This window comes from Asterias rubens, chromosome 3 (assembly GCF_902459465.1).
Source record: "Asterias rubens chromosome 3, eAstRub1.3, whole genome shotgun sequence".
Taxonomy (NCBI): domain Eukaryota; kingdom Metazoa; phylum Echinodermata; class Asteroidea; order Forcipulatida; family Asteriidae; genus Asterias; species Asterias rubens.
Genome location: NC_047064.1, coordinates 10,199,127 through 10,220,810, shown reverse-complemented (window position 1 = coordinate 10,220,810; position 21,684 = coordinate 10,199,127). Strand labels below are relative to the sequence as shown.

The following is a 21,684-nucleotide window of genomic DNA, read 5'->3' as shown; positions in this document are numbered from 1 at the left end:
TTTCAAGGATTTCCGAGTTTGGCCACAAAAACTCTTATAATATACATGTTTTTTAATCGAGTTTGCAGTTATAGCGAGTTCTCCCGGCGGTGTCGCCGGTTACCCCCGGGATTTCTGCAGGCTGCGACGCGCGGTGACCTCCGAGACTGGAGAGCGGACTCGTTTTTGGGGGAAGATAATCCCAAGAGGCCGGCATAGTCAATTTATCGCACACACACTACACACCAAAGGGGTTGACACTTTAAAAAGTTTACACTTGACAAACTTTTTTTTTATATCAGGTCGCTGAACTGGTTTATTTCATACTGACTGTTCCCCCACAGTCTACCTATTATATTACGGGCATGTTGGCTGTTGATTCAGTGGTAATTATAATCGTAACAAAGTAACATATCATTACAACTTGATTAAGTTGGTGTGCATTGATGCGTACATATTGGTGTGTTTATGATCCAATTAAGCACACTCTTAAAGAAATTACACAGAGATAACAGGTGTGAGTTGCCAAAGGAAAGGGATTTGTTATTGTGCAAACTTCCCCACTATATGACAACATTTTCCCACAGACGTTTCCACAACAATTCTTTTGTAAAATGACGACTCATGTCTATAACACTTTAGAAAAAAGTACCCGAACTAAGCCTGACTATGCTTTGCTTGTTGACCAATGAGTGGTCCCAAATGGTGTCACATGGGGGAGAGGTTTCATTCATCACGTTGACCAATGAAACGTAGCCGAATCAAATCCACAAGCAAACAAACACATGTAACAACTGAAGTGCCACTAAACATGAAAAAAGTTGCCTGAAAACTTCCGGTTGCGTCATACAGCCACCCTGAAATGATAAAGCAAATGATTTATTATATTCAAATAGTTCGATTAAAGACACTGGACACTCAACATTATGCTTAAAATAACAAACCTGTGGAAATTTGAACTCATTCGGTCATCGAAGTTGCGAGAAAATAATGGAAGAAAAAAACACCACTGCCACACGAAGTTGTGTGCTTTCAGATGCTTGATTTCGAGACCTCAAATTCTAAATCTAAGGTCTCGAAATCAAATTCGTGGAAAATACCTTCTTTCTCGAAAACTATATTACTTCAGAGGGAGCCGTTTCTCAAAGTGCTTTATACTATCAACAGCTCCCCATTACTCGTTACCAAGAAAGGTTTTATGCTAATAATTATTTTGAGCAATTATCAATAGTGTCCACTTCCTTTAATGACATCAATTATTACAACCACTTTAAATGAGGTTTTATATTTATCAACGTCATTTTTTGTTTTATGTTTTCAATAAATTAACTTCGTTTCTAGATCGCAACTTAATATTAAAAGAAAATAAAGAATATCTCAAAGAAGAGCAAGAGTTTCTTTTGAAACACGCCTCTAAATAAAATAATGTTGCCGACTGAACTGTTATTAGCTGTTCCGACCTACCGTCGGAACAGGTTTTGTTTTCGTCTAGATTTTTATTGTTTTTATTATTAGCTGTTCCGACTTACCGTTACTTTTGGGATATCGACATTCCGAGATAAATTATCACAGGAAGACGACATTCTTCTTTTAGAATGTCGACTTCCCGAGATAAATTATCACAGGAAGATGACAACTGACGTTTAGAATGTCGTTATACCGAGATAAATTATCACAGCAAGACGACATCCTACTTTTAGGATTTCGACATCCCGAGATAAATTATCACAGGAAGACGACATCCTACTTTTAGGATGTCGACATTCCGAGATAAATTATCACAGGAAGACGACATTCTTCTTTAAGAATGTCGACTGTTTGTAGTTATAAGACTCCTTGGGGATAGGAGACAAATTTGGAAAAACCGTGACCTCATTTTGACCTCTACTTCCGGGTCAACCGGAAGTGGGACCATATATCAAGAACTACTCAACCGCTGTTCAATTTGTTTTCACTTACAGACTCCTTGACATTAATATTGACTGTGAAAACTCGTGACCCCATGTTGGCCTCTACGTCCGGGTGAACCGGAAGTGGGACCATACGCCAAGTACTATACAACCGATTTTCAATCCTGTTTGTTCAGTTTTATCCTCCTAAGGCATTAAAAATAAACTTTGAAAATCCATGACCCCAAGTTGACCTCTACTTCCGGGTCAACCAGAAGTGGCACCATATCTCAAGAACTACACAACCGATTTTCTAACTTTTTTTCAGTTACAGACTCCTTGGGCGTTAGAGATTAGCCTTAGGTTACCGTGACCCCATGAAGTGGCACCGTAACTCAAGACACTGTACAGTATTTTTCAAACCTTTTTTCAGTTATAGACTCCTTGGTAATTTTAACACATAATCAAAGCAAAAGAACACGGAACAGCTTTGTGTTTGTTCACAAACACCTAATGTCTAGTTATTTTTATTATTATTATTATTATTCTTTGTTTCCGCCTAAAACCCCATAGCGTTTGTACAGCGTTTTTGTTTAGGCCCCTACTCCTAAAGTATTAGGATAAAATAGTTAAATCATATATCAAATTGTAGCTTAGAACCTACTTTACTCTCATAAAAAAGTGTAAAAATTTTTTCATTAATTAACTACGTGGTCTTCATTTGAATTTTTAATTTGTAAACTTGATGCAGTCACTTTCATGTTATTGTGAAATATTCTCTTTGGTAATACAACACAGTATGTACCTCTATGAGTTGTTGACTTCTTGAGAGGAGTCTATACTATTTTGTTTCCTACCCGCGTTCTGGACACATTACTCTGTACACGCACAAAGTACGGACATTTAGGATTTTCGTTAGAACGTGCGTTAAATTTGTCCTTGTTTTTCTAACCGCGTTCTTGACCAATTACTCTGTGCATGGGTTTTCGTTAAAACGAACGTGCGTAATTAGATAGGGGTTTTTGACGACATCGACGTCGTCGTCAAAAACCCCCTTAAGGCATCTAATACTACATGTACATTTCAACCCTACTTAATAGTTATAGGCGTTAGCAGTTCATATTTAGTGACAATGGTCGCAAAATCATGAAACGAGAATTATTTCGCCGGATCATAATCCCCTCTGTTGATGCACACATGTAAAAACCAACCGTAATTAGACAGGGGTTTTTGACGACATCAACGTCGTCGTCAAAAACCCCTTAACTTGGGTAAAGGCATCTAATACTACATTTCAACCCTACTTAATAGTTATATGGGTTTTTAGCAGTTCATATTTAGTGACAATGGTCGCAAAATCATGAAACGAGAATTATTTCGCCGGATCTCAATCCCCTCTGTTGATGCACACATGTAAAAACCCACCATTATTGCATCGTGCCCTTCTAGCCTAGTGGTCATCAGTCGCGACTACACATCTGACAATTGCGAGTTCGAATCATCGTCCGAATTTTTTTTTTTAATCCCCCAAAACTAAACATATATTTCTGTTTGTAATAATTATTTAAGCTTGATTCTTATCTTTATATCGATAGTGTTGCCTTTTCTTGTTCTCAATTGTAAGCCCAACATACCCTGTGTGCATGCATGACATGATATGATGTTTAAAAACACAGTAAGCGCAGAGTTTGGTGGTTAAGAGTTCTGTGAAATCAACTTGTACTAGATCAAACATCAAACCACCGACCATTTTTTTTTTAATTCGTAATTAATTAACCACGTGACCCATATTTGCATATTTAATTGGGAAATCTTTGTAGCACCATATCTCAAGAATTACACGGCCGTTTAACAGACTGTTTGTAGATATAGACTCCTTGGGGATTGGAGTAACTGATTCTAATAAGAGATGTTTCAGTCCATTAAAATCAATCAAAGTACGTCTATAATTAACGATTAATTAAAGATCTTGGCATCATGGGTACAACGTAGTACCTCATAAACTGGATGCAGTCACTTTCAACGCATTGCAATAGCTTCTCCACGGTTAATGCAATACAAAATTGAGATTTTGCAAAAGGCATTGGATTGGGGTAAGTTGCGTACCATCGTGTACCTTATGAAATTTATTGGTACGAAAAATACAATTTTAAGACTATGACGTCATCACATGTTAATTTATGCTAATTAGAAACTTTAATGAGTTTTTCTTTGCAGCACTATATCTCAAGAAGTGTACGGCCGATTTCAAAGTTTTTTTCAGTATTAGACTCATTAGGCATAGGAGAATTGCCTCGGGTAACCGTGACCCCGATTTTATCTCTACTTCCGGGTCAACCGGAAGTGGGACCATATCTGAAGAGTTACACAACCGATTTAATTTTTTTCTTTAGTTATAGATTTCTAAGGCATTAAATTTTGTTGGGGAAAATCCGTGACCCCATTTTGACCTCTCCTTTTGGGTCAACCGGAAGTGGGACCATTTCTCAAGAACTACACAACCGATTTTCAAACTTTTTTCAGTTATAGACTATTTAGGCATTAAATATTAACTAAATGTTGACCTTTATTTCCGGGTCAACCGGAAGTTGGACCTCATCTCAAAAACAACCCAACCGATTTTCAGACTTTTTTCAGTTATGGGCTCCTTTGGCATTGGACCATCGCATCGGGTAGGTATGACCCCATGTTGACCTTTATTTCCAGGTCAACCGGAAGTGGGACCTTATCTCAAGAACGGCACAACCAATGTTCAAGTTCTTTTCAGTTTTAGACCCTTTGAGCTCTAAAGATTGAACCTGTATTACCTTGACCCCAAATTGACCTTTACTTCCGGGTCAACCGGAAGTGGGACCATATCTCAAGAACCATGCAACCGATCTTCAGTTTCTTTTCAATTATAGACCCCTTGAACATTGAAAATTAAAAACGGAACAGCTCTGTGTTTGTTCACAAACACTTGATGTCTAGTTTATTTTTATTTTTATAAAGAACCTTTTATACAGAACTGTTATATTGCTTGCATTTTGAGTCGTGATAACTATTTTATGTAGTAGGTAATACTAGTTTACGTAATATAGGATTGTTATAAACCACATAGTTTAATCACCTGCTATAATATCACCAATTGTGCAGGACATACCAACCAGGAAACATTGCCAGCCTATGACGTTAAACTGCTGATCGTCACTAAATGGCAGGTTTCTTGTATTCACCGCCAACACCTGAGCTACACCTTCAGTACCGACGCTCAACAGCGTCAAATTGAGAAACTGACATGTGACAGTGGTAAGGAACGGACTTGCTGCAAAACATATGGCAGATATCAACCCTGAAATGCCCGCAGTAAGATGATTTGAGATGAATTTCCGTTGAGTGACAAAAGCTGATAGAGAGAGTCCGATGATGCTGCCAAAACCCCATGCCGAAGTCAGAAACGACGCCTCAGTTGTGTTCAGCCCCAGAGATAGCCCATTTGGTACCATGTAGATAATCACTCCTGCATGTCCAATATTGATGAACATTCTTGCACAAGACAAAATCAGAAATTCTACATTTCGAAAAACATCCAAGCCCGCAATCATCCAGAGCTTATGAAAGCAGTGGTGTTTTACTTCGTCATCATCAAGAGGGACCTTGTTGTAATCTTTAAGGCTATGTTTGCCAGGTCTTAATAGTAGACCACAAATGACAACGTGGAAACTAACCCCGCCAAGAATGAGCATTGTTCCTCGCCAGCCGTAGGTATCCAGAAGAACTTGTGTTAATGGCCCGTACACCATCATCCCAACCGGGCCTCCAATTGTGAGAAGCAAATATGCTAAGGGAAATTTATCATGAAAGTAGAAAACCAGTTCAACCCTGCATGTTTCATACACGCAACCTGCGCCCAATCCTGAAAAATGATGGAGAAAAAACAATATAAAAAAATTATCAACTATAAAAATAAATTTGAACATACTACAAAACTCGGGTTAGTGTTCTCCTATATTATTTGAAGAGATAATGTTTGCACAGAACAGAGCCTACTTTTGGTGACAGATAATGAATCACTTCCACGCAATATTTTGCATGTTAGTAATAAACAATTTTTTTTCTGTTGCAATTTGTCCACCCAGGTGAGCCCATTATTTTGCACAACATTGAAAGTCATAAATCTTTGAACGCTCCTTTAAAGGGAAGGTACACGTTCGGTAATTGTAAAAGACCAGTGTCCTCACTTGGTGTATCCCATCATAAGCATAAAATAACATTTTACTTTTACACCATATGCATTTTATAATAAACGGTCACAAAACGGTTTTCAAAGACCAACTCGACCGATCCAAGGCAACGTGTTCCTTCAAAAGGAAACATTAAATGTGAGACTTTTGAAAGCTTGGTGGCAGCAGACTTATCAGGTAAACTGCCATTGTACGTCGTTCTCAGCATGCGCACATTACCGAGAACATTGGATTTACCCTTCAAGTCTGCTTCCGCCTACAATCATTATAAACCTACACATGAAGTGACTTTGACGTACCAGCCATCACAATGAGTGACACACCTAACATAATGACGCTGTTTGCCGTCGAAGCAAGTGTCAAACCAAGTCCATACAGCATTCCGCCAAAGACGACCAAATAACGGCTTCCTGTACGACGAGCTACTGCTCCGGCCACGGGCCCTGTTAGAAATTACGACAACAATAATAACATTCGTCCCAAGCAAAGTAATTTCCAATGTATACACGATTACGAAACGGTAATTATACAAACATTTGCCTTAAAATTTCAAACTTAATTTACAAAACTAACAACCAGGAAACAAGTTGACCTTTATCAAGTAAAATAATTCCAAGTGTATACGCGTGTACGGAATGGTAATTCTACACCCCCCCCCCCCCAAAAAAGGTATATTTCCTTACTTACCCATCACGAAGAACAATCCATAATGAAGAAAGCCCAGCGAACCTATGATCCACAAATCGGTGTCGAAGTCATCCTTTATTGTTATTAGAAGAACTCCAAATGCTTTCAAGGTGCCATTGAAAATAAACATAATAGTGAACCCTCCTAAAACAACGGTCCATCCCCAGCCTCCTTCACTGTAGGTTCCATTTGGCTTATAAGACATACTATAAACCGCCCTAAAGCACAACCGTACTGCTGTTACCGCAAACCTATCTAGAATCGTGTTTCCACTATGCAAAGTTTAAAATCCTACACAACCATACTGTAACTAACGTCAACATGTACCGGTGATTCTCTCATGATCCACGCGTTCGCCGCTCGTTGTACTCGTGGACGCCACCATGACAGCTACCGGAGAGTAACACGGTTGACTAAATACAGCACTAAAAATTGACTACTTTTGCTTGCTGTGTGCAGGCATCGCATGACGTAATGTTACCGTATTTGGTCATTCGGAAAACTGAACACGGCGGAAAGTTGAAACCGCCACACCGGTGCCGGTGGTCAGTGTAAATCATATACTGACAATCGTCCCAAACAAATATTTATTGACCCTCAGTTCTGGGTCAAAGATCATGAGAACAATTTGTTAAGAAATAATAACGTCTTATGAAAGTATATACCCACACATTTCTCTGTGGTTCAGTAGTTTTCTATTTAAAAATCATTCACAGAGAGCCAAAATCCGTTTTCAGATACAATAAGCAATTGTTATTGTTGTTATTGTTATTTGTATTTGTAAGTACAGGAGCCCCGCCGGCCCCAAGGCTGTGTTTTGTCCTCTATTCTTTCTCTCTGTCTACACAAGTGAATAGGAGTGGAAACGCGCGGTCAGTTTCTGTGGTGTAAGGCCAGGACACTCTTGGTAAATTCTCAACATAATTGTTCGCATAAAAACGTATTTGGTAACACGCAATCGAGAGCTGTTGATAGTATGAAACATTGTGAGAGACGGCTCCCTCTGAAGTGAACGCAGTTTTTGAGAAAGGCGTTATTTCTCAGTAAAATATTTGAATTGAATAAGAGACCTCAGCAGTGAGCTCTCGAACTCAAGGCATCTGAAAGCACACAACTTGTGCGACAAGGGTGTTTTTTCTTCAATTATTCTCTCGCAACATTGAAGACCAATGGAGTTAAAAACTTCACAGGTTTGTTATTTTATGCAAATGTTGAGATACACCAGTCAGAAGACAAGTCTTTGAAAATGTCCAAGGGTGTCCATTGCCTTTAACTATGCCGCGCGATTACGCTTCACCATGGTCCTTGCTCTATGGCTTCACTAACTGGCAAAATCTGTGCAAGCAACGCAAACATTGATAGTACTAAAATTAGGGAGGCCGTCTTTAACTAACCCCCTTATTCAGATGTTAATCCCCCTGGCAAGGGACTGGGGTTTTATTGAGCCCGAGAATGACCTCTTGGGCGCTGGCATATTCACGATTATGCAATCCTTTTGTAAGTGTTCACTGAGTTAAAACCCGCCGGGATCCGGCGGTTTACGGCGGAAAATGGGGGTTAGTTAAAGACGGCCTCCCTTAAGCCCTTTTTTAGTTGGCGTACTCAGATCTCAGACCTTCTTACTTCGGACCATGGACGTAATTTTTGATTTTTCGGAAGACGGAGTTACAGACACTGGACACTATTGCTAATTGTCAAAGATCAGTCTTCTCACTTCGTGTATCTCAACATATGCGTACAATAACAAACCTGTGAAAGTTGTGAGATAATAATGAAAGAAGAAAAAAAAGGCCCTTCTCACACGAAGATGCTTGATTTCAAAACCTCAAAATCTAAATCTGAGGTCTAGAAATCAAATTCGTGGAAAATCAGTTCTTTCTCGAAAACTACGTTACTTCAGAGGGAGCCGTTTCTTACAATGTTTTATACTTAGTATGCGAATCTACAGTTAAGTGTAGATTCGTAAAAATAATCTACATTTTCATCAATAGATTGACGTCACAGAAATAGTTTATGATTGATATGACTATTCCCTTGATGATGTCATGGTTGCCTGCGTAACCATTTAGGATGCCCTTACGCTATTGTTATTCTACCGCTGAGCATCAACAACTGGTAGGAGCAAGTGTGGGCGGTGAAAACTGGTTTGAAAAAAAAAAAACCTGTGGAGCTCCGAGTATTGAACACACAGGCAAGTACGAATACCAACGTTTGCGTTAACCCATCAGGGGTGGATTTCACAAAGGTAGTCCTAACATAGGACTGATCCTAGACAATGCTAAGAGATAGGACCAGTCCTAAGTTAGGACATGGTTAGGATAAGTTACTGGTCCTAACTTAGGACCAGTCCTATCTCTTAGCATTGCTTAGGACTAGTCCTAAGTTAGGACTACCTTTGTGAAATCCACCCCAGACGCATGAAAAAAATTGACAAGTTTCTTATAAGGCAAAGGTCAAGTTTATGGCAGCCATGCTGATCAAGAAACACTCCAAACAAGCACTGAAAACATCACTTAGTCAATTGTCAAAAAAAAAATAGTCATTTACATGGTTTAATTTGACTAATCTTTAATTGGTCACTCAATCAAAAGATTAGTCAATACACACTGAAATGACAAATTATAGTTTGTCTTTGAAAATGGTTTAAAATGACTAATTGATCTGGAGATTGGTAATACACGAAATTAATTTAGTCATCCAAGAAAATTAATTAGTCATGCAGCACAACTATTTAGTCTTTCAATTAGTCTGACAACACCAATAATTAGTCTTTTACACACTTCTGTTATAATTAGTCACTGTAAATTTATTGCAAATCCAACACAACTCCAACTGAAGCAACTTTGTTAACCATCAGTTTCTTTGAGAACAATCTGCTGAATAACTACTGAATCTCAATTTTTTTTTAACATTATTAAACAAACTTCAATAGATTTTTTTCCCAACTTGCAAAGTTAAAAAGTTGTTTTAACAACCCATTAGTCCCACCTACAGTACACACCGTGATGACAGGACTTTAATAAAGCGGTATTTAAGGTCAAATTTATCGACAGTGAAACAATTATGAAAGTAAACAAGTATCACAAGTCTCTAACTTTACGTGAAAACCTGTAATTTTGTATGCCCTTTCAGTGCAAAATCTTGAACACAACTTCAATCGCTGCCAACAATAACTTTAAGAGGTACATTCCATAGAGGAATTTGTTTGTTAAAAAGTTTAATTTAACACAGTTTAGACGCAATATTATGGAAATTTAGTATACAGAACCATATTGGAATTACATGCTCATTGCACACGTTTTTGGGGTGCTAACAGATTTTGCACTGAAAGCGTATCAAATAAAGTTAAAACTTACACAGTTTAATAATGTAAGATTGGCCATGATGATGTCTTTCTTTCACAAGTGGACTTTGACTACTGACAAATAATTGTACTGTTTTATATATGGTTAAAGGGTGTGTACAACATTGGTAAGAATGAAAATATAAATGCTCACAGATTTGCACAAAACTTACATGGTACAAAGATGGTCATGGTAGAAAACTTCCCTTGAAATAGTTTTGCTTGAAATGGCATAGTTTTTAGGAAATGAGTAAAACAATAGTATTTATAGTAGGGTCATATCTTTGGATTCCGTGACCATTTTTTTGCTACCTTTTTCTCTCGATGGATTTGACTTCAGGAACCATCTAAAAGGAAAATAAGCCCCTATGAACCTCTGAAATGTGATAGGAACTTTTGTTTTATTGCGCAATATTCAAAATGGCCGCCGACGCCATCTTGAAAAACATAACTTGTAATACTAGCTCTGGCACCATATGAGCTAGACAGACAAAATATATGTCCTTTTCCACTATATCTGGCATGCCAAAAACACTGGAATGGTAATTGTAAGGTTTGGGGACCATCTTGACCTCTAAATCCAAGATGGCCAACATCTCCAACTTGAAAAACATAGCATGTAATAGCTTGGCACCATATGACCTAGACGGGAAAAAGAGATGTCATTTTCCACTATTTCTGGCATGCAAAATACACTGGAAAGGCGAATGTAAGGTTTGGGGACTATCGTGGCCTCTAAATTCAAGACGGCCGCCATCGCCATCTTGAAAATTATACTACCTATATGAAACCAGATAGGGAAAAAGAGGTGTATATTCCCACTATTTCTGCCATTACAAAATCCACTGGAATGGTAATTGTAGAGTTAGGGATCATTGTGGTCACAAAATCCAATATGGCCGCCTCCGCCATCTTGAAAATTATGAAATGTGACAGCTCTGGCACCAGATAAACTGAGAGAACAATTAGGGTTTCATTTTTAACATATGAAAAATCAATTATGGTTTTTGTTTTGTTTATAGGGACCATCCAACCTCTTTTAATTTAAATTGACTGAATGCAAGATGGATTTATCAGCTGTTTTTTAATTAAGTATGAGAAGCTAGGTGTAATTAATACTTGTTTTTTTATGTATGTTTACTTTTTCTTTGATTGCTTGAAGTACCCCCTCTAGTTGCTAAATGTTTAACTGAGTTCTCATTATGTTTGTCTTTATCATTTTAATTCGGTAAGATTTAATAAGATTATTATCTAAAAATATCACTGGCCATCCTGAGTGATGAAAACCTATTCATGCCTCTATTATATTATTTGATAGTTTAAGTCTATGCTTGTCTAGGTCATCTGGTGCCAGAGCTAATATGGAAGTTATGTTTCAAGATGGCGAAGGAGGCCATCTTGGATTTAGAGGTTAATATGGTCCCCAAACTTTACAATTTCCATTCCAGTGTATTAAGCATGTCAGAAATAGTGGAAAATGACATCTCTTTTGTCCATCTAGGTCATATGGTGCCAGAGCTATTATATTGTATGTTTTTTCAAGATGGCGACGGCGGCCATCTTGGATTTAGAGGTCAAGATGGTCCCAAAACTTTACAATTACAATTCCAGTGTATTTGGCATGCCAGAAATAGTGGAAAAGGACATCTCATTTGTCCGTCTAGGTCATCTGGGGCCAGAGCTATTACAATTTATGTTTTTCAAGATGGCGTCGGCGGCCATTTTGAATATTGCGCAATAAAAAAAGTATCTATCACATTTCAGAGGTTCATAGGAGCTTATTTTCTTTTTAAATGGTTCCTGACGTCAAATCCATCGAGAAAAAAAGGTAGCAAATAAATGGTCACGGAATCCAAAGAATATGAACTATGAATACCAGTCTGGTCGTCAATCTTAAGAACACCATATTGATAAAAAGCAATTGTCTTCACTAGTTCTGGGATGTACTGCAGGTGAAATACAAAAAACGAGGAAATGTAGCACGCGACTGCTGTTGTTACATCATCAACAACAGAAACTACCTCGCCTTCTGCAACTACTAACTCTGTAGACACATGTGCCGATTTTTCATCCATTTCGATGTACACAGGATGTGTGGTGTCTTCATCCTTCAATAAATAAAAGTAAAAAGTAAAGTTACTCAATATTGCTGTAAGCAACCAGATGTCTTATTCATACTTCAAGTACTAAATGGACAAAACTTAATTTATGCTACAATACAGCACATCAGTGCTTTGAGAAGCAATTTTGCAACATTTTTTTCTACAATTTGAGACCACTGCATGACATTACATAACACTATTAGTTATTATACAAGCATGAGTGGAATACAGAAAAACACGACAGTGCTTCTGCGTCCCATGTCAACATGGGATGCAGATTTTTTTGGGGGTGCATATTCCACGAGTTCGTCGTGGGTGATCACCCCCCACCCCATTTAAAGGAATAAACCATAATAGGCAAGTTTTCCACAAATTTGTGCTAATTTGGATCAGAATTAAATACTCTAATCAAAAGTCCTTAAAATAAGTAAAAAAATAACCATGAACTTTGACACAATACCTTGACCTTTGACCCAGATAAAAAAAACACATCATTCCGGAAATTTCATGAAAAAAACTCTGCTTGATAGAGCAGATTACCACGCACAAAAACCATTTAAATTTATTTGGGGTCATAAAATGAAGGTTCTGTGGTGGTTTTGCCAGAAAGGAGGTGGGGTGCATGCAAGTAGTATTCAGTTGACATACATTACCGCTTACACTAGAATAAAAAAAAACACTTGATCCGTGTTTTGTGTACAAAACATGTGTTTTGTGTACAAAACATATGGACACGCGTCTAGGAATCAGACGTCTGGTTCCCAGACGCGTGTCCATATGTTTTTGTACGCAAAGCACGGATCGAGTGTTTTTTAATTCTAGGACAAACGTGTGTAGATAATTCTCCACGTTTGTTCTGGGAAAAAAATAATATGCGCACGCTCGACACGTGTCGTGACTTCGCGATGCGTTCGGCAGAGTTCGGGGACAATCAGCATTTGTAGTGTAGTGGTAAAACAGAGTATTTGGGGACTGAATAACGGTAAGAATTTATAACTTTTAACATTTTTTGAGATTGCGGAGCGAGTGGGTTCTCTGGTCGCCCCCTTGGACATTGAGATATCAAAGGACACATTAGAGCCTACGGTAATTTTTGCGAGATTAAAATAAAAATAAAGAGAGATTTTTGATTCCAAAATTCAATGAACAACCATTGAACCATCATCGTTTAAAGCGTGAGAGATATAAACCTATGAGGTTACGGGAGACGATAGCCGGATGAAACCGAAATAGTTCTAGCTAGGAGTAGTAGCTACTCTAATACACTAAAAGTGGCTAAATCTCCCTTGTGCAACTTACATAATAGTAATAATGATTGGGTACGAAATGTCCTGCTTCAGGTATTCATGCAGAAATTTAATTTTGCCATCAATAAATATAAAATGTGAAAAACTGTTGACTGTGTGTGTCTGTGTAGGCAGTGAACTTACTTTGTTGAGTCCATGGTGAAATTTGTATGGGATGTATGTAGGCCTGTGTACATGCACGTCAACCTGAAATACAATACAAAGGTTTCTTAATTAAAATCCTTAAAGTGTTTGGGTCCTTTTTGTACGACCCAAAACGCAATGTCCAAAGGTTTACATTTAAAATTAAACTTACACAGTTTTAAGATAATGGTGGTAGAAAGCTTCCCTTAAAATACTTGCTGTGGTGCTGTAGTTTTTGAGAAATGAGGAAAACTATGTCACAAAAATAACTTTCGCCTCAGGATACAAACATTATTTTAGCATGTACAGCGTATGTACCAGTAGCAGTACTGGTATTTACTATTTAATACGCGACTCTCCTGAAAACATCGATTTTCACCTTTTTCCCAAAAACTTGGCGACTATAAATCATGCAAATTAATTTTTTTTTTTTTTTTTTAGTTTGTTTGTGACTCACGCACAGCTAATTTCTGAATTGCTCATAACTTGCCGTCACTGCACTGGTGACTGGCTCAACAGAAACCGGTTGCTTGTGTATGGTGGTGTATTTACTTAAAAGTAGTGTAGCAATAGCAGTTTTATACTATGTACAGCAGTACAACATACATGTACTCCGCATAAACTTTTTTGAGTTGAGATTGAAATTTGAAAAGGGAAACTAAAAATGTTGCTTATGTAAGTTAACGTTTGTTCATTCTCAGCCAGGCAAGTCCTCTATTATGGAACGCCATAGAGGCATTTAATCATCGGTGATGGTCTTTTGCAACCGGTGATCAAATGTGTCATCGGTGGTGGTCCTATGCGAATCGGTGATCAACTTTAGCAATCGGTGATAAAACACGATCGGTGGTCATTTTAGCGATCGGTCATGCAAATTCATGATCGGTGATGGTATATAGCGATCGGTCATGCATATTCACGACCGTTGGTGGCTTTTTGCAATCAACTTTAGTGATCGGTGGTGGCTTTTTGCAATCGGTCAACTTTAGTGATCGGTGGTGGCTTTTTGCAATCGGTCAACGTTAGGGATCGGTGGTGGCTTTTTGCAGTTGGTCAACTTTAGGGATCGGTGATGGCTTTTTGCAATCGGTCAACTTCAGGGATCGGTGATGGCTTTTTGCATGCGGTCAACTTTAGTGATCGGTGGTGGCTTTTTGCAATCGGTCAACTTTAGTGATCGGTGGTGGCTTTTTGCAATCGGTCAACTTTAGGGATCGGTGATGGCTTTTTGCAATCGGTCAACTTAAGGGATCGGAGGTGGCTTTTTGCAATCAGTCAACTTTAGGGATCGGTGGTGGCTTTTTGCAATCGGTCAACTTTTGCAACCGGTGATGGGATTTTGGGATATCGGTGCAGGCCTACTTCAAAACCTATGATTGTGTAGATTGTGGATATTATTTGTCGTTATTTTCTAGGTTACACCACCATGGAGGAATAAATTACACTCACCAGTGGGTTGACTGACTTGCCAAACAATTTTAGAAGAGTACCATTTTATAACTATGTAAGGGGGAACGCAACAAACATCAAATTAATCAGCTCTTTCTAAAAAGTTAATAATAACTAGACATTAGGTGTTTGTGAACAAACACAAAGCTGTTCCGTGTTCTTTTGCTTTGATTATGTGTTAAAATTACCAAGGAGTCTATAACTGAAAAAAAGTTTGAAAAATACTGTACAGTGTCTTGAGTTGCGGTGCCACTTCATGGGGTCACGGTAACCTAAGGCTAATCTCTAACGCCCAAGGAGTCTGTAACTGAAAAAAAAATAGAAAATCGGTTGTGTAGTTCTTGAGATATGGTGCCACTTCTGGTTGACCCGGAAGTAGAGGCCAATTTGGGGTCATGGATTTTCAAAGTTTATTTGTAATGCCTTAGGAGGATAAAACTGAACAAAAAGGATTGAAAATCGGTTGTATAGTACTTGGCGTATGGTCCCACTTCCGGTTCACCCGGACGTAGAGGCCAACATGGGGTCACGGGTTTTCACAGTCAATATTAATGTCAAGGAGTCTGTAAGTGAAAACAAATTGAAAATCGGTTGAGTAGTTCTTGAGATATGGTCCCACTTCCGGTTGACCCGGAAGTAGAGGTCAAGTTGAGGTCACGGTTTTTCCGAATTTTTCTCCTATCCCCAAGGAGTCTTATAACTACAAACAGTCGACATTGTTAAAGAAGAATGTCGTCTTCCTGTGATAATTTATCTCGGAATGTCGACATCCTAAAAGTAGGATGTCGTCTTCCTGTGATAATTTATACCGGGATGTCGACATCCTAAAAGTAGGATGTCGTCTTGCTGTGATAATTTATCTCGGTATGTCGACATCCTAAACGTCAGTTGTCATCTTCCTGTGATAATTTATCTCGAGAAGTCGACATTCTAAAAGAAGAATGTCGTCTTCCTGTGATAATTTATCTCGGAATGTCGATATCCCAAAAGTAGGATGTCGTCTTGCTGTGATAATTTATCTCGGGAAGTTGACATCCTAAAATTAGGATGTCGTCTTCCTGTGATAATTTATCTCAGGAAGTCGACATCCCGAAAGTAGGATTTTTGTTGTTGAAATGATTTTACTTGTATACGTTTTGTTATATAGTATTACATTTCCAACAATATTTACAATATTCATGGTCATAAACTACGTTAAACTAAAATAATGGACGAAACAAAATGTCCCACGTAAAACTCCATAAGGTTTGGAACATAATGGTCCCGCAAGTTCAAATACGCGCAAGCCTTGCTTAGTCTACACAGAAGGTAATAAATAATTTATTACAAGCAAATGCAATCGTACAATAATAGAAAACAAAAATTAAAAATCAATGCAAAACACATGTAGGGGATGGAGGGACCCATAAAAGCAAACCTTAACGAGTACGGACCCCCTCCCCCTTTTTTTCTAACGAAGAAAGCAATGTGAGCAATTCTATTTAGTGGGTGTAATCTTATGTAACGGCAAAACAACTCAAATTTGCAGGAAGAACAAACACAAAAACAGTTAGCGTAAAATAAAACTTAACCATATATTTAAATGAAACAGATAAATAAAATACCCAACGTCATAATAAAACATAAAAGGGAACACTAGTTGTGTGATAAAAATAAATACTAGAGAAAATGGGCCCCACAACTCTTGCTGGGAAAAAAAACATGTCGAAATATACCATTGTTATCCATTAGAGACGTTTTGTAGTCACTTTGGTTGGGGAGTGAGGAATCTAGCAAAAATACACGAAAATCCCAATGCTGGGACATCAGTTTATACACCAGACAAATCTATTATATGGATATTCTTTTGAATATTTTATTTTGTGCATAATATGGTCCGTGATTCATGGTCCGTTGAATATAAGTGGGCGGTTGTGTATCGACAACAGACTTTTATCATTATGATCACCATCAGCCCCATGTATAATAAACCACAACGACTGACGATTGCACTTTTGGTATTGTCATTGTTAAACTCCGGTTCCATTGTGTGCTGTCTGTTATCCTCCACACATAGATTTTCTTGTGAATAGTAGCTGTGTATGATTCATGGTTCGCTGAATATTGTGGCGATAACAAACTTTTATCATTTTGAACTGAATGCTTGATTTATTACCCTCCACACATAGATTTTCTTGTGAATAGTAGCTGTGTATGATCCATGGTTCGCTGAATAATGTGGCGAAAACAAACTTTAATCATTTTGAACTGAATGCTTGATTTATTACCTTCCACACATAGATTTTCTTGTGAATAGTAGCTGTGTATGATTCATGGTTTGCTGAATATTGTGGCAATAACGAACTTTTATCATTTTGAACTGAATGCTTGATTTATTATCTAGAGGTAAATGCTTGAGGCCAGTAAGAGTATTGTGCACGTACACCATGTAGTTTTTGTTGGAAACCGTTTGCTAACAGCCATTTATGTTACCCTTTGAAATAAAATCAGAAAATTTATAAGTTTGCTTGTTGCATAAAATTAAATTGAAGATGATGCCTGAATTGATTTTTACAATCAGAGTTGGACTCTAGACTGACGTGTTGGACTCCTTGAACACTCCAAGTGGTTCAATAGGTAGTGCAATTCCAATACTTATGCTGATGTTCTCATGATGTCAGCATCAACAGGAAGTTCCAACCACTTTGTCCCCTTGTACAATTAAATATGCAAATATGGGTCACGTGGTTAATTAATTACGATTTTTAATTTTTTTGGGGGTCGGTGGTTTGATGTTTGATCTAGTACGATTTGATTTCACAGAACTCTTAACCACCAAACTCTGCGCTTATGATCACCATTTTCCGATTACTGTGTTTTTCAAACATCATCGTGTCATGCATGCACACAGGTTATGTTTGGCTAACAATTGAGAAAAAGAAAAGGCAACACTATTGATATAAAGATAAGAATCTAACTTAAAATATTTTAAAAAGAAATATTTTTTTAGTTTTGGGGGCTAAAAAAAAATTTTTTCCCGTGCGCAGATTCGAACTCGCACGTATCAGTGAAGAAAGCGCGACTGATGTCCACTAGGCTACGAGGGCCAACACAATAATCAAGGGTTTACATGTATTTATTTCAACAGAGGGGATTATAAATGATCCGGCGAAATAATTCTCGTGTCATGATTTTGCGAACATTGTCACTAAATATGAACTGCTAACGCCTTTAACTTAAGTAGGGGTTGAAATGTAGTATTTGATGCCTTTAGGGGTTTTTGACGAGGACGTCGTCGTCGTCAAAAACCCCTATTTCAACTACGCACGTTCGTCCACGAAGAAAACACATCGGAGTCTAAATTTGACATTTTTTCACTCATTTCTCAAAAACTACAACACCACAGCAAGTAATATTTTATAACTGTTAAGTAGGGTTGAAATGCAGTATTAGATTGCCTTAAGGGGGTTTTTGACGACGACGTCGATGTCGTCAAAAACCCCTATCTAATTACGCACGTTCGTTTTAACGAAAACCCATGCACAGAGTAATTGGTCCAGAACGCGGTTAGAAAAACAAGGACAAATTTAACGCACGTTCTAACGAAAATCCCAAACCTCCGTACTTTGTGCGTGTACAGAGTAACGTGTCCAGAACGCGGGTAGAAAACAAAATAGTATAGACTCCTCTCAAGAAGTCAACAACTCATTGAGGTACATACTGTGTTGTATAACCAAAGCGAATGTTTCACAATAACATGAAAGTGACTGCATCAAAATTACAAATTAAAAAGTTCAAATGAAGACCACGTGGTTAATTAATGAAGAATTTTTACACTTTTTTGTTAGAGTAAAACTTATGTTCTAAGCTTCAATTTGATATATGATTTAACTATTTTATCCTCATACTTTAGGAGTAGGGGCCTGAACAAAAACGCTGTACAAACGCTATGGGGTTTTAGGCGGAAACAAAGAATAAATATAACTGAAAAAAAGGTTTCAAAAAAGTTGTGTAGCTCTTGTTATAAGGTTTTACTTCCCGGTTGACCCGTAAGTAAAGGTCAACATGGGCCCACAGCTACCAAAGATTAATCTGCAATGCCAAGGAGTCTATAAAATCGGTTGTGTAGATCTTGATTTATAGTCCCACTTCCGGTTGACCCAGAAGTAGAGGTCAACTTGGGGTCACAGTTTTCCAAAGCTAATATTTATTGCCTAAGAGTCTACAACTGAAGTTTGAACATTAGCTTTGTACTTTTTTAGATATGGGTTCACTTCCGGTTGACCCGGAAGTAAAGGTCAACATGGGGTCAAAGTTGTTTCAAACTAATCTTGAATGCCCAAGGAGTCTATAACTGAACCAAAATTGATAATCTGTTGTATAGTTCTTGAGATATGGTCCCATTTCCGGTTGACCAGGAAGTAGGGGTCAACTTGAGGTCACGGTTTTTTAAAGTTAATATTTTATGCCTAAGGAGTTTATAACTGAAAATATTTTGAAAATCTGCTGTATAGTTCTTGAGATATGGTGACACTTCCGGTTGACGGGGAAGTAGAGGTCAACTTGAGGTCACAGTTTTTTCAAATTAATCTCCAACCCCCAAGGAGTCTTTAAAAACAAACAGTTGAAAAGTCGGCCGTGAAGTTCTTGAGATATGATGCTGCAAAGATTTCCTAATTAATATGCAAATGAGGGTCACTGGTGGTTAATTAATAAATAATTTTAATATGTTTTATGATAGGAATTAAGCTAAACATCCTAAAGCTTCCATTTGATATTATTTTACGTGTTTAAAAACACATAATTAATTTGTAGGATACTCCTTTATTTTCCTACTCCTGCCGATAGGGGGCGCTCTTATGAGACATTTCAATTGCACGATTTCTGCACCGTAATGTCTGTATCTGACTCTGTATTTGTATGTGTACGTCGCAGAGACCAAAACTGTCACAAAATGTCAAGCTATAATTTCCCCTATAGAACACGGCCCAGTTTTATGGCTCTGTCTGCTTCAACGAAACTCTGCCCATTTATTATACAACCACCATTCTCCGCTTACTGTGCAGGCGCTGAAATATCTGTACAATTAGTTCAAAGCAAAGATTACATATGATAAGTTTCCCCGCGCACAAGCAAAAATATCCCTGCTAAGCTGTGAAATATGCTTTAAGTAAGCGATAATATCCGCGCTTCTGATGTGTAAATTCTTTGCTTACGCAGTGAAGCAGAGTCAAATTGGACCAGATTCACAAGATTTCCCTCATGTACTAACAATCTTTTTTGACTTTACATGTTTGAAGTGTAGGCCTTACTAAACCTACTTACAGGGCAAAATTACATGGTTCTCATAACCACCAAAGTCTGCGCTTCAATCACCATTTTCCGCTTTACTGTGATGTGCAAGCTTGGAAAATAATGTGCGAACTTGGAAGCACACAAACAAAAGAAATCCATGCTATAAGCAGTCTATTTTGCTTGACACAAACGCAGAATTCAATGCTTCTGCAGAGCACTGAATCTTTTTCATTATGCAAGTTCCCATCATGACTCGACTAGTCGCACCTCAAACCTGCCTACGACACTTGTCGAGATAAAATACGGATTCTCAAGATTTGTACCGCTATGTGCCGCAAGGGCAATATTAATTATGTTGCGAATGGGTGTGACTAGTGAAATTTACTACTCGACTAGGCGCACTTCAAACCTAACTACGACACTTGTTGAGATAAAGTACGGATTCTCAAGATTTGTGCCGCTATGCCGCAAGGGCAATATAAATTATGTTGCGAATATAAGCAACACAACTGGTTCACCAAACAGGTAGTCGGGACAAATTTTTAATTATGTTGCGAATGGGTGTGACTAGTGAAATTTACTACTCGACTAGTCGCACTTCAAACCTAACTATGACACTTGTCGAGATAAAGTACAGATTCTCAAGATTTGTGCCGCTATGCCGCAAGGGCAATATTAATTATGTTGCGAATAGTAGTAAGCAACACAACTGGTTCACCAAACAGGTAGTCGGGACAAATTTTGTAGTCGATGTGTGGACACGATTATAACGGAGTAGAGAAAAACAGTAGTCGCGACTCAAATAATAATTTGTAGTCGCGACTTTACCACTAAAGCACACTAGTCGCCCCTGCCTACTTTTGTCACAAGTAAAGCACGGTTTTTCCTGCGAATGCAAATCAAATTTTTAAGCACTGTTTTTGCAGTGCAAGTTTCGCAGGAGTTGAGCACAGTTAGTCAACTGTAGCAAATTTTTTGATGCGAATTGTGACGTGAAGAACACATTCCCTGCTAAGCTGTAAAATACGCTTAGCGTAAGCACAGTTCCCTGATTACGTAAGCGCTGCGATTCTTTCCTTTAAAAGCCATTGGCCCAGGACCAAACTACACAATAGCTTTTTAAACACAAAAAGCAGCTTAACCATGCCTCATGTTCAAGTTGTGAATCCAGGTATTCTGCTCAATTTCTGCAATTTTGTAAAGCAAAATGTTTTGCCTGTTTATTATAAGCAGCTCTATAAAATTGAGCCACTCAACCACCAGAGAAACGTCAGCATAATAAAATCTCTGCTTTTGTATTCCTGTCAA

General features: G+C 38.0%; 1 protein-coding gene and 1 long non-coding RNA gene across 2 annotated transcripts; both read right to left on the bottom strand.

Moving 5' to 3' along the window:
• Nucleotides 1–282: 282 nt before the first annotated feature.
• Nucleotides 283–7,100, bottom strand: LOC117288329 (monocarboxylate transporter 12-like). The gene is made up of 4 exons (XM_033769142.1): nt 6,779–7,100; nt 6,391–6,534; nt 4,978–5,763; nt 283–836 (listed from the first exon to the last, which is right to left on the bottom strand). Exons 1-4 carry the CDS (start codon nt 6,981–6,983, stop codon nt 706–708), a joined length of 1,266 nt encoding a protein of 421 aa, XP_033625033.1. The 5' UTR covers nt 6,984–7,100; the 3' UTR covers nt 283–705.
• Nucleotides 7,101–11,910: 4,810 nt separating this feature from the next.
• On the bottom strand, nt 11,911–14,276 carry LOC117288547. The gene is made up of 3 exons (XR_004518886.1): nt 14,115–14,276; nt 13,654–13,716; nt 11,911–12,229 (listed from the first exon to the last, which is right to left on the bottom strand). It is a non-coding gene; the product is annotated as an uncharacterized LOC117288547 (long non-coding RNA).
• Between the last annotated feature and the right edge of the window lie 7,408 nt (nt 14,277–21,684).